We start from the raw sequence: 12,003 nt of genomic DNA, 5'->3' as shown, positions 1-12,003 counted from the left end.
CGCCCCTCCGCGGGGCTGTGGTGCCGAGGGGTGCGCCGGGTGCGGGCTGAGGCGCCCTCTGCGCTCCTCAGGGCTGGGGCGCGGGGGGCGCGTTCCGGGTCCCTCGCAGGTGCGGGAGCGGCTCCTGAGGCCGCTGCCGGGCTGTGCCCGGGCGGGGCTGTGCCCCCTGCGGCGGCCGGGGTCGCTGGAGTGGTGGTCTCTGCTTGGAGTCACTCGGGTTGTGTTTCTCTGCTTGTCAAGCGACACACCCACAATAAACTGCCTGCTAGAAGTAATAAACCCAACGCGCGGTGGACTTAGAAAGAAGCTGTAAGTGAGTTTGGTGTTTTGGGAGAAGGCTGCTTGTGTGAGGACAGGCTGTGTGCTGGCGCTGTTCATACATTTTTCCCCCACCTTTTTGACAGTCCTTCGTGGTCTCTGGGGAGCAGCTGGGGTTCCCCTGAGAGGTGGCTCGGTTTTGGTGACTCCGCTTGTTGGAGAGGGCGGGTGTTGGGTGTTCGCTGTTTGGTGAGACTCGGAAATCTCATCTGTTTTTTAAGCATATTTCACAGACCTAACGTTGTTTGTCAGCGAAATTGACACAGGTGCATTTTCCAGTCATTGGCGTTGTCTACCAAAAAACTGATTTGAGCAACCTTTTAAGTGTGAGTCCCCAGGTCTTCTCTGTATTCTTAACGGCGTCTGCCTCCTCTTCCATGATAGAGATAATGCTAAATCTCAAACCTGCTACAAGTTGACAAAGCTAATTGTAACTCCTTTACTGGGGAGTGTCACTATGCCCTAATTTCCTCCCTGATACGTTTTACTGTAATTCATGCCCTTGTGAATTTGTGCCGCTGTGAATGGTTGTAGAGACATGCCCTCAGAGGGAGCTTTTTCAGACAGCAAATTGTGATTGCTGTAAACTATGCAGTTATCCAAAGTCTTCTTATAAAACCTCTGCAACATCTTGCAGAAAACTCAGAAGAGATTGATGGTGAAGCATTTAACTGTGTGTATTTTCTGTTAAGTATAACCACCACCCTGCATACGGTGCTCATGATGGTTATCATGTTTGCCTGTGGTAGCAATTTCTGTGGCTGATTGCTGTCTTTGTAGAGGTGACCCTGGGACAACAATGGCCATAGATTTCCCTTTATTTGAGAAAAGTGCTTCCCAAATGGAAGCAGGGTGAAGAAAATAGACCTGTGGCGTTAAACTACACTAACCCATGTGTTGGAAATGGCCCTGGAATGCTGGACTCGGGAAGCAGCCTATAAAGTGGTGGGGATGGAGTTGTGTTAAGGCTAAAGCTGAGGCATAGAGAACTGCCTGTGTGCTTTGAGCATGCAGCTCTTGTTCCCACTGTACACTAACATTAAACTTCCACATTTCTCCTTCAGCCAGCTGTTAAATGTGTGATACCCTGGTGTTACAGTGGGAATTCTTATGGTGCTCACTTAATGTTTATGAAGAGATACTTGTGTGTTATTTACATGTTCGTGACAAAATATCCCGCTGCGTATGTATTTATGTGTATATAAATATACAGGGTTTAACTCTCCTGTTTGGGGAATTGGTCAGCAATATTTATACAACTATAAGATCTATTAACTGTGCTTGTACTTGTACACCTCTGTAGAAGCATATTTCTTTAAGAAAAAAAAAAAAAAAATAATCTCTGTGGTTGCACACAAGCACTTAGGTTAATGAAACCTGGATGGTTAAACCATGAAGTTGATTTTCCAAGTGATGTGTGTGCCAGTGGTTTGCCTGCATTACAACAGTGATTAGATGAAATCATGGGGCAAAATTGTACCATGGGGATTATTTTAAACACAGATATAAAACTTCAGGTATTTCTGGGCTGCTTATGAAAGGAAGCTGGATAAATATCACCTTTCTGATGGATTTTTTTTCCCTGAGCTTTGTTATTAACTATTGTTAGATACAGGATGTTGGGCTGCTGGGGTCATTGGTCTGTCCTTGTGTTCTGTTGATGGGTTCCAGCATGTTCAGAGTACGTGTTATCAGTGTCTGGAACAAACTCAGTTTATCTCAAAGAACTAAATGTGCTGCTTTTGTAAAACTGCTGTCCCTTCTTTACATCTTTGAACTGAGAGGAAATGGTTGAGTGATGATGAAATCTAGTTTTCTGTTTGTTGAGGTTTTTTTTTGTCCATTTGCTGCTAAGATGCTTCAGACATTTTAACTGAAACATCTTGTAATTGTTCTCAGACCCAAAGCTCAAAAATATTTGGTAAACATGAGGTAACTTCATTTGGAACTTGGTCTGGAGTGTCATCACTTGAAAATTGAATGGAAAAATAAATCTGCTTTAGATTAAAGTATTAATATATTGAGCATATGAGCTGCTTAACTTCTCAATGTTGTTTATATCAGCAGGATGCTTTATTCAGCTTCAAAAGCCAAGGAGATGTGGGTTTACTTTGCCTTTGTGTCCTTTATACCTTTGCAAAGCAGAAAAAATCTGTGCTTTAAGGGTTGTACAGTTCTTTCGAAGTTACTCTCTAGCCTTTTACAGTCTCCTTGCAAAAGCTGTAAACAGTTGGAATACCACAGCCAAGAAGGTCCATCTTGAGGAATTTACTTGCGTGGTGTGGTGAAGAAGATGCAGCTGGTAGGAGTCATGTGCTAATATAATGCAGCCTGTCTTTAAAATAAAACACTGAAGGGAAAAATCGTGAGCACCCTTCCCCCTCCTTCACCCCAAACTACAGAAGTTGGGTTTTCTTCTATTCACTTGGGTATGTTGTGTGTGTACTCATATACGTAAACTCTTGTTAGATAGGGGCCAAGTTCATTGTAATTTTGTCCTGCTGCTTGTGAATGTTTGGGATTGGTCGCTGCTTTCAAGGGTGTGCTGTGTGCCTGAGAGCGTTGTCCTGTGGATGTGGCAATTCACTGTCCAATATTATCTGTCTGTTTGAAGGTTTGTGGTGGGTAGCTGAGTATCTTGAAGCTTCCTTTGGGATAGGAGGTAGATCTCTGAAGTGCTGGGAACTCTGTCTTTTTGTCTTTCGCCACGGCATTAATGCCAAATTTTGTTTTACATATCTGGTGGTTTTTTTCTGCCCAAAGCATATAACTGTAGACTAACAATAGTAATTTTATTTCTTTTATATGCTGTCTTATAAGCCTTTAAAACAAATTGATTTTACTTCAAGATGTCTGCACGACAGAGTTGCATAATGCAAATTCTGTCTGGTGATTATGGAAGAAGGTGACTAATGTATTTATAAAGCACTGCTGGCATGTGCTTAAATATCAAGTGTTCTCTGCATGTGTGTGGTTGTTAGTTCAGTGCTTTTGGACATATTCAGATGAAAATCGTGGGAGGGTGTATGTGTGTTTTGTATCTGTGTATGCAATGACAAATCAGGCAAATTGTCTCATATAAAAGGCTAAGCAGTACTCGTGGAGCAGCACACTGGAATTTTTCTGCAGTGAGTAATAATGTGATAAGGAGGCAAGGATTTCTTGAGAACTTTGCTGTTATCTTGCAACAGCATTAGAACTTGTAACATTTAATTTGTAAGACCTGAAGACAACACCTGTGGCAATCTCCTGGCAGAAGGCTAAAATGAACTTTTATAACTTTTTCAGGTCACCTTGTAATGGAAGAGAGTGGAGCTGACCATGATATTGCTATGGAAGGATCTAATGATTTGTTCATAGGCAGCTGTAATGGTGCAGGAGAGTCAGAAACAAATGATCAGGTATTTCAGGTGAGGTATGAATGCTTTGTCCTTGTAGATGCTTCCTTTACATCCACTCTGATGAGTTTAAAATATGCTATTTCATCAATGCAGGGTTTTTTTTTTTCTTGCCTTTAGAGTAATATATTGTGTCTTTTAAGAATGTACATTCTTCCCTTGGATTCCTGTGCCATTGAGTTTTGAACAGATGTTACATGTAATGACAACATTCAGTAATTATATCCTGCAACAGTGCTGAAGAAATGCATGTTTTATTTTGTTAGCACTTTAAAAAAGAACGCTTTATGACATGCGTTGGAGTAGGAGAGGTTCAGAACAGGTGAAAATGAGGTGGCATTGCTTAGTGACCAAATGTGACAAAGAAAGAGTCCAGGGACAGAGGACACCTGTGTATGTACTGAGGGAGAGGAGTCTTTCATGTATTTTTTATCAGATATTGCCAGATCTTCTTATTTGAGGAGATTTCTGTGCATGACTGCTCTTCTGCAGAATGTTTTTCTAACATGAAATGTCATTCAGGTAGTGATTTACTTGTGTGCTTATGGTCTCTGCACAATGTCTTTAACTCAACAGGTGCCATTTGTTTGGTGCTGCTTTTCTGGTGTAGTTCACAGCAGACAGTTTCAGCTGTCAGAGGATTTATACCTGCAGAGTTTTTGATGGGGTATTTAGATCAAGTCTGACTTTAGATAAAATTTAGAAACACTTTTTCTCATTCTTTGGTTTGTAGTATATTAATTTTTGTCACAAAAATGTCAGAGTTGTTTGTGCAGTTGCTGCAAGAAATACAACAAATTGCAGCCCTTCTTGCATCGGCCAAATGACACCTTGACCTGTTGTTGTACACAAGGACTGCCTATTTTTCCATTATTTTTACATGCTTCATGTTTGTGTTGTCAGATTTTCAACAAGACATTTGTGCCTGTGCTCTTGAATTTAATAAAAATGGCATGTACTCTAAGGCTTTGGTTCTGCAAACTTGATGAAGATACACTATATTTTTTTAGGATTTTGAAAATCTCTTTCTTGGCCTTATGTTGTACAATTCTTTGCCTTGAATTGGAGGTTGTCTTGCTTGTGGTTCTTCTGTGGTAAAGAATTTTTAGGTTTTTTAAGAATTTTTAAAATTCCATACATTTTTATTTCATAGCTGAATGCATGTATGGAAAGGCCAAGTGGATAGTATCTAGGATTTCTTCTGAAGTCAAATCAAGTTGAATATTTTGCAATTTTGTTTTTGGTATAAGTCTTCTCAGTTTCTGGGCAGACTTGAGGTGTTTTAAAGTGATGGTTTTGGGGAGCAGATTTTGAGCAAAAGGGATTTTCTTTCGTCTTAGTAGAGAGACTTTGTTCTAGAAAGCAGGAATATGAATAATTTTCAGCATGGAAACAGAAAACAGAAGTAGAACTGCTAGTGTTAGCCTCTTGATCCAGAAGGACAAGAGCTCCTCTGAGTATACACTATGGCACACTGATTTTAAATGTTCTTTTATTTCTTCTTTTTTTTTTTTTTCTTTGTAGAAGTTGCTGCTCAAAGTACATTTTACTGTTTTTCCTCTGTGAAAGCAACTAACGTGCATGGATTCCAGGGATCTGTTGTTTGGCCAGAGCGACTCTCCCCCCGCCCTGCCCATCACCTTGCCCCTCTCGGGCAGTCCTCCGGCATCGGCTGTGCCGGCGCGGCCGCCCCAGCCACGGTCCCACTCTGCCGAGGAATTCCACGTGGCAGAGCAGCCCAGGCAGCCCCTGTGTGAGCTGCAGCCGCTGCGAGGGCCCAGTGCACCCATGGTGAGTGTGTCTGCAGACGGGCCTGGGGCTGTGCTCACAGGTCAGGGAGCTCTTTGAAGAACTCTCTTGCATGGTGGTTTGTTGTAGCAACAGCTGATTCAGTGATTCAGACTTTATCTCTAGCAACAAAGTGGAACTTTTCAGTGGCACAGTTCATGCTCCAGTTGTTCTTCTTCAGGTAGGCAAATCCTGTCTGCAGCCATTACTAAATTTAAACTGATGTTTTTTGTCAGTATTGGGCCTGGATGCTGCAGTGTGATAAGGTCTTGTTTTTCTACTGCTGCTGCTTTCTCTATGGATAAATCTCTTGGTTTTTTTGTGGGAATCAGAACATTAGCAGTAAGATAAGTCATTATGTTTCACTTTCCCCCAGCCCTCAATTAATTTTCTTAAAACATTGCTTTTTAATTTGTAATGTCTGTTTTGTAAAAAAGGTAACTCTCTCACCCAGAGTCCTGCATAATTATCTCCTATATAAATATACCATAAGGAGTTGTTCAAGTTTTTCAGAATCCCAGGTGATTTAATTTGTCTTGTTTTTTTAAGCCTTGGAGCTTTTCTTCTCTCTGCTTTTGCATGAATTGCTGCCCATAGAGGTCAGTTTCTTTGAAGTAAAGGTCACAATTTTTATGTTACTTTTAGTTCTGCTAGTCCATGAATGGAGTTACAGCGAATCCAACTATGAATGGCTTTCAGGTGTTTGTGTCTAATAATAGAGTTGTCAGTTTCAAATAAATGTGTAATTCATTGTAGAATCAGATAAAGTACTCGGGGTTTTTTTTGTTTTTTTCTTTAATTAAAGGCCTATTTTAAAAGGGGAAAGCAATTTTAAGAAATTGACAATAAAGAGACAGTTTTCTTATTATGTAAAGTCAAGTAAATATACAGGCCTTAACTCTAACCAAAATATTTCCTGTTCTGGTAATAATCAAAGCCAGTCATGCTGCATAATCACCATACAAAGTAGAGATGTTCATGCTTCTGTGTGATTGCCTTACAGATGATTGTTGCCAGCCAGTCAGAAAATGGACAGGTGCTGCATGTCATTCCTTCTGCCCAGCCAGGAGTGACTCAAGTGATTATTCCTCCAGGTCAGCTTCTGGATGTGACCAGCACGCAGGGTGAGTTTAACCTGTGGGACTTGAGGGTTTGTGCTCCTGTGACTAAGCTCATCCTCCATGGTCTTTTTAAAGCACCTTGTTTCCTTTCCTTAGTTATAAGACAAAATACACCCTGAATCTGCTTTCTGATTGTGAATCGGGTGCTTCACACACCACATTTTCTGATGGCCAAAGGCCTTATGAGAGCTATTATGCCCCCTTTCTGAAGGGTATGTGATGGATAGATGTCAAGCACAGAGTTGTTTCTTGCCTTATTTACTTTTAATAAGGATATTTCTGTCATCAGCTGTACTATCAGCTTCAAATTTTCAGTATTTGTTTACTTCATTGTGAATCAAGTAAATTCCTGTAGTGCAGACAGGCCAGAAGAGCATTAAATCTTCTGTTCCAGAGATCACTGGTGATGATGCATCTTCTGTGAAGCCAGGAATTAATAATTTAGGTAGAAATTCAGTTCCCAATCAAGGAAAATAAGATGTAACTTTCCATTCATTGAAATGTGTTAGTTGTCACATTTTAAGCATGTGCTGAGATACACAACTAGAAACTCAAATTTTAAGGTTTTCTCTAGAAAATGGGCATACTGAAATTTGAAAGCACTGATTATTTATCTGCAATCCTTGCTGGATGGTAAAACACTGTGTACTAGGTTGCATTCACAGAGTGAGACTGAGAATGAGGTGGTCACATTTGGTTAAATTCTCAAATGTTTTTTAAACTGTTTTTTCATTCTCTCTATAAAGTTCTCAAGATTTGAGCACTGGTGAAGCGTTCCTGTGGAATGATAGCTCAGAATAAGAATAGAGACCTGGTGCTGTGTGGATAGAAGAAAGACTTGGCATTCAAGTAGTGATCTAACTCTTTTCACTTAGGGTTGCAGTAGGTTTTCCTGACCTTGCATTGAAAGACTTGTTCCTACCCTAATTCTCAACCTTCCCTCCCTCTCCAGCTCTTGCAGGGGTAAAACTAGGCTTGGTTACAGCAGGATCTTACATTAATTTAAAGCCAACTGGCAACCTTTAGTTACAAAATAATTGATGCTACTCTTCGTAAGCACTAAGTTGAAATACTAAGGTTTTGCATTTCCATTTTTTATTCAACGTGAGGCTCAGTGTTGTAGTATTTGAATACATGTTGTACAACAGTACTACAGGTGTCATTTTGTCATACAGGGTTTTTTTTTGTTGTTTTTTTCTAAAGACTGACTGTGTAAAAGACTTTGTAGTGATTTGGTCTTTAAAAGACAGTTGGGGTGACTAGTCAGCAGTTTACTGTGGAGGTGAAAGGAGAGTGGCCTGTCAGCTCCTGAGTTTCACTTGCCTGCACATGGTGGTAATGCACGGAGTGGTGCAGACTTCAGAGTAGCCTGCAGTGTCTTAAGGGCATGTCTCTGTAGGAGGAACCAGTGCTTTGAGCCAGAGTGGTGTTAATCCAAGTGCACACTTAGGAATCTTCTTATGGAGCTTTGTGTGGATCCATTTCTGTTCTCTGTCAATAGCTTACCACTCTCTCTGGATGAGGGAAAGAAGCTTTCATAACTGAAGGGCAAAAATCCCTCATCTAAAGAGACCTCATCTAAAGAGACCTGTGTTTATGTTGAGACCAAAATATTGAACGTCTGCTTTCACAGTTTTCCATTATGTTTTTGTTTAACTGTACTCACAGGCTTCAATCTAAGAGCAATTTTTGGCTTGTGGATTGCTCCCTATTACCAAGAAAGGCTAAAACATTTGTTCTAACAGCATGTCAGATTCAATTACCAGAGCCCTGTTTTTCTTGTTTAAGTGTTCTTTTCTAAGTACAACACAGTATCATTACATCATTTTTTTCTTGTTTTAAAAGCAACCAGTATGTGACTTGCAGCTGAACAAAATACTTGTGCAATCCTGTATGGATTCCTGGAAGCAGGGTAATTTGCAAGTTGTTTTGATTATTTGCCTTGTTGTGGAAGGATTCATAAGCAATAGCACAATTACCAAAGTCCTTAAATACAAGCAGCCTTATCAAGTGTATTTTCATATGTGTGCCAGGAGTTTGAGCACTGATTCAGAACTATTAGACTGCTTTATCATCTATAAAACTCCTTTCCTACGTCAAAAGGCTTGCTTTAACAACACACAAAGTTTAATCATAGCTTGTTTTCCCCATTCTACATTCAGTTATTAACCAGGAAGCTGCTTTTTTTTGGTAAAGATATTTCAGAAGAGAAGTGTGGTGATGGGAACGTGCAGACTGTGGTGGTGGCTTCCATAGCAGACAGCGCAAGCAGTTACATTCTACATCCACAGGCATCTCTCACTGTATCAAAAAAAACAACCACCAGGTAGGTCAGGGGTTAAAGGGATGAACAATCACTTTGATCTGCCTTTTTTTCTTGCAATTTGTTTTTGCAATGGAGATCACAAAGTTACCATGGAAAAGAGGTTATGAACCCACGGTGTACTGAATGTTTGGAGGACTTGAATGTAGAAACCAGTGGGGTTTTTTTAATGTTTTTACTCACTGTAAATTATTTTAACAATGAAATAGAATATGAACATGAAAACCACAGGTTTTTAAGGCATGTTGATGCAATATCCATAGTTTAATCATATGCTCTAGGGTTATACATAATACACTGATTTGATCTTACTTGTAGTTTAGACCAAGTTGTTGCTTTTCTGGATCTCTGTATAGACTTCTATTATTTTTTTTTCAGGGTAGTGGAAGATTCTTTTCCCATCCCTCTTCAGCCATTGCCACTAAATACGCCTGCATGGGCACGCCGTCTCAGGAGCTGTGAGGTGGGCCACAAAGAATTCTGACTTAATGTTTTATCATCTAGCTCTGAGATAGTGTTCCTTTTCCTTGAAAGGGATAATTCATAGCTGTAGAAGTGTCCAAGCTTCTTGGTATATAGCACTGGTACTGCTAGCACAGTTAAACACTTAAAATGCTGAGAAATCCCTCTCTATTTTGAGAATTTTAGAATAACTGACCATCAACTTTTGCTGATTTAAAAGAAGTGTTGCTGAAAACCTGATACCTTGTAGTGCTGGGAAGAGTTGTATGCCGTGTTAGGGTTTGCTGTTGACCAACAGTGCAAACTTTGCTGACTTCTGCAGCTGTTCATGTGGTTTGTGTTATCACATAGAAATCAAAATCCATATGATTGGCCAGTGTCAAGTCTGAGACTCAATGCACCCTAATATCAATATTTCACTAAGGATTCCTATTTTAGATATTATTGCTGATTTTTATTTTTTGTCCCAGCAAGTTAGGTCACTTGTGCTTGTTTCCTCTTTTGTTAAAAAATACTGTGTCTTTATGTTCTGTGATAGCTTTTGACTTAAACAGAACTCTTCCTTTTTGCATATTGTTAGATGTTTGCAGAACTGTCCTGATGACTAGGATGCTATCAGCAGCTAGAGTGCATCATACGTCCCTTAACAGGAAGGGAGGGGAGATGTGAAGTTTTTTGAGATCAGCTACCCCTTCCTCCTGCTGCCAGACTCTTCCTGACGGATATTTATTTTACTTTCTCTTAATACTTTTTAAAAGGAAAGCTCATACTCTGTAGCTGCCTAATCTCTTTAGATATCTCTAATATCTCTACCACTTTTTTTTTTTTTTTTCTATTGGCTTGGCCACTGATAACTAGAAGTTGCAGTCTGAGGGACCTAGGAATTGAATTTCTTTCTGTATCTGCTTAGAAACAGTTTTAAAATTAAATATATTCATCTATTCCTTTTGTGTTATGCCATTCATTTAATACATGTGGTACTGTCCACTCTTATGTCCACATAAATGTTAAGAAGTCATAAAATTCTTAACATGAATTCTTCCATGGTGGAGATACCATTTTTGTAGAATCAGCTGCTTAATTCAGTTGGCCAGTTAGTTCATAAAGTTCACTGTGTTTTTAGCACTATTTGGTACATCCTTTCCTGTATGTGGCTTATCTGAATTATTTATTATTTGCATCATATTTTCGGGGGACTTACGGTCTGCTTTGTCTCTCTATTAAAAGAAATTTCACCTGCTGTGTTTAAAATTCATAGTGACATTTATAGAAAAGTTCTTATTTTTAAAGAAAAGGAAATAGAAATAATGTCTGTTTGAATATGTTCTGAGGACACAAATATCTCCCCCTGCTGTTCAGCAGAGCTGTTGCCTGTATGCATTAATCCTCCCTGATCCACCAGAGAGTGCTGGGATGTACTGTGCCTTTTTTTGGGCACAGACCGGAGATGCTGGAATTTTTTTTGAGGTGTCAGTTGTCTTTCAGGTGACAAAATGTTTTGTCACTAGTAACAGAATTAAAAGGTCCTACTGAAATTTGGAGATCCAGTTTGGAGAGATGCTGGTAAATATATCAGCTTACAACTCCACTTTTTCAGTTTTCTTCCAGAATTGAAACAAGATTAAAACAGTATTGTGGTCTCTGTGACTTGCACAAGGTATCAGCAGGTGAAGCCACTGCATTCCAAAGGCCAGTGACTCCTCTGGCAGTTGATACTGTGGGCAAACACAGAGCAGTAAAAGCTGACTGCCTTGAAATGTTCAGCTTACACTTGCTGTGTCTGGACTGCAAAGTGCCTCTGGTACCCTGCTGCTGTGAGTTTCCTCAAGGAAAACGGCAGTCTTGGTGTGTGTACTTTAAGGTTAGCTTTTATGTACTTCGCTGAGGCAAGGCCAGGGGAGAAAGAAGGAATCACTCAATTTTTTTTGCTTGAACCTTGGAGTTAAAGGGCTGAAGAATATGTGATTACTTCAAGGTAATTACATTGTTACAGAGTTAATTTAAACAGTTTATTTCAATAACTTATATTTAGTTTTCAGTGGTCTGGTCAGAATGCATTTCCTGCATGTATCAGCCTACTGAAATAAAATGTAATTTAAAACTGCATTAATTAACTGTACAAAATTAAGTTAATTTATTTGTCTGAAGAAGGTAGTCTTGTTTGTCCATTTTTTTCTTATTTGTGAAGCCTGTAGAAAGCAGGGAACTTACATGCTGTTTGGTTTTCTTCTTGTCCTCCTCCTCCCCTTCCACCAGTTTAGGGAAAATGATCTAACTTGTGCAAAAGCCAGAACAGGAGAGAGTTCCTTAACTGTTTTTGCTACTTTTCTGTTACAATGGTTTTGTCAGTCTTCTCATCTCTCTAGAATAAGACCAATGACCTACTTTTTTTAGTGACAGGGGTAAGGTATGGGAAAAAAGCCCAGCTGGTTTTGCAACATTTTTATTATGTGCAGTGGTGCTGTAATCCTTCTTCTGAAAGGCAACATCCCAGACTTCTGGAAAGAAACAAGTTCTGGTCCTTCTCAGGCTACTTTGCTTCTCAAGTTTTGTTCAGAAGTATTGTTTATAACTTCTAGCTAAACAATTGCCA

General features: G+C 39.8%; 1 protein-coding gene across 1 annotated transcript in view; it reads left to right on the top strand.

Annotated features, from left to right (window-relative positions):
* CARF (calcium responsive transcription factor) overlaps window positions 1-12,003 on the top strand; it is a 32,763-nt gene that overhangs the window by 130 nt on the left and 20,630 nt on the right. The window contains 5 exon segments of the mRNA XM_041403190.1: window positions 3,607-3,728; window positions 5,241-5,507; window positions 6,508-6,628; window positions 8,822-8,951; window positions 9,327-9,411. Coding sequence (XP_041259124.1) covers window positions 5,298-5,507; window positions 6,508-6,628; window positions 8,822-8,951; window positions 9,327-9,411 — 546 coding nt within the window. The 5' untranslated portion in view covers window positions 3,607-3,728; window positions 5,241-5,297.

This window comes from Onychostruthus taczanowskii, unplaced genomic scaffold, assembly GCF_017590055.1.
Source record: "Onychostruthus taczanowskii isolate IOZ18803 unplaced genomic scaffold, ASM1759005v1 scaffold20, whole genome shotgun sequence".
Classification (NCBI taxonomy): Eukaryota; Metazoa; Chordata; class Aves; order Passeriformes; family Passeridae; genus Onychostruthus; species Onychostruthus taczanowskii.
This window is presented reverse-complemented; position numbering and strand designations above follow the sequence as displayed.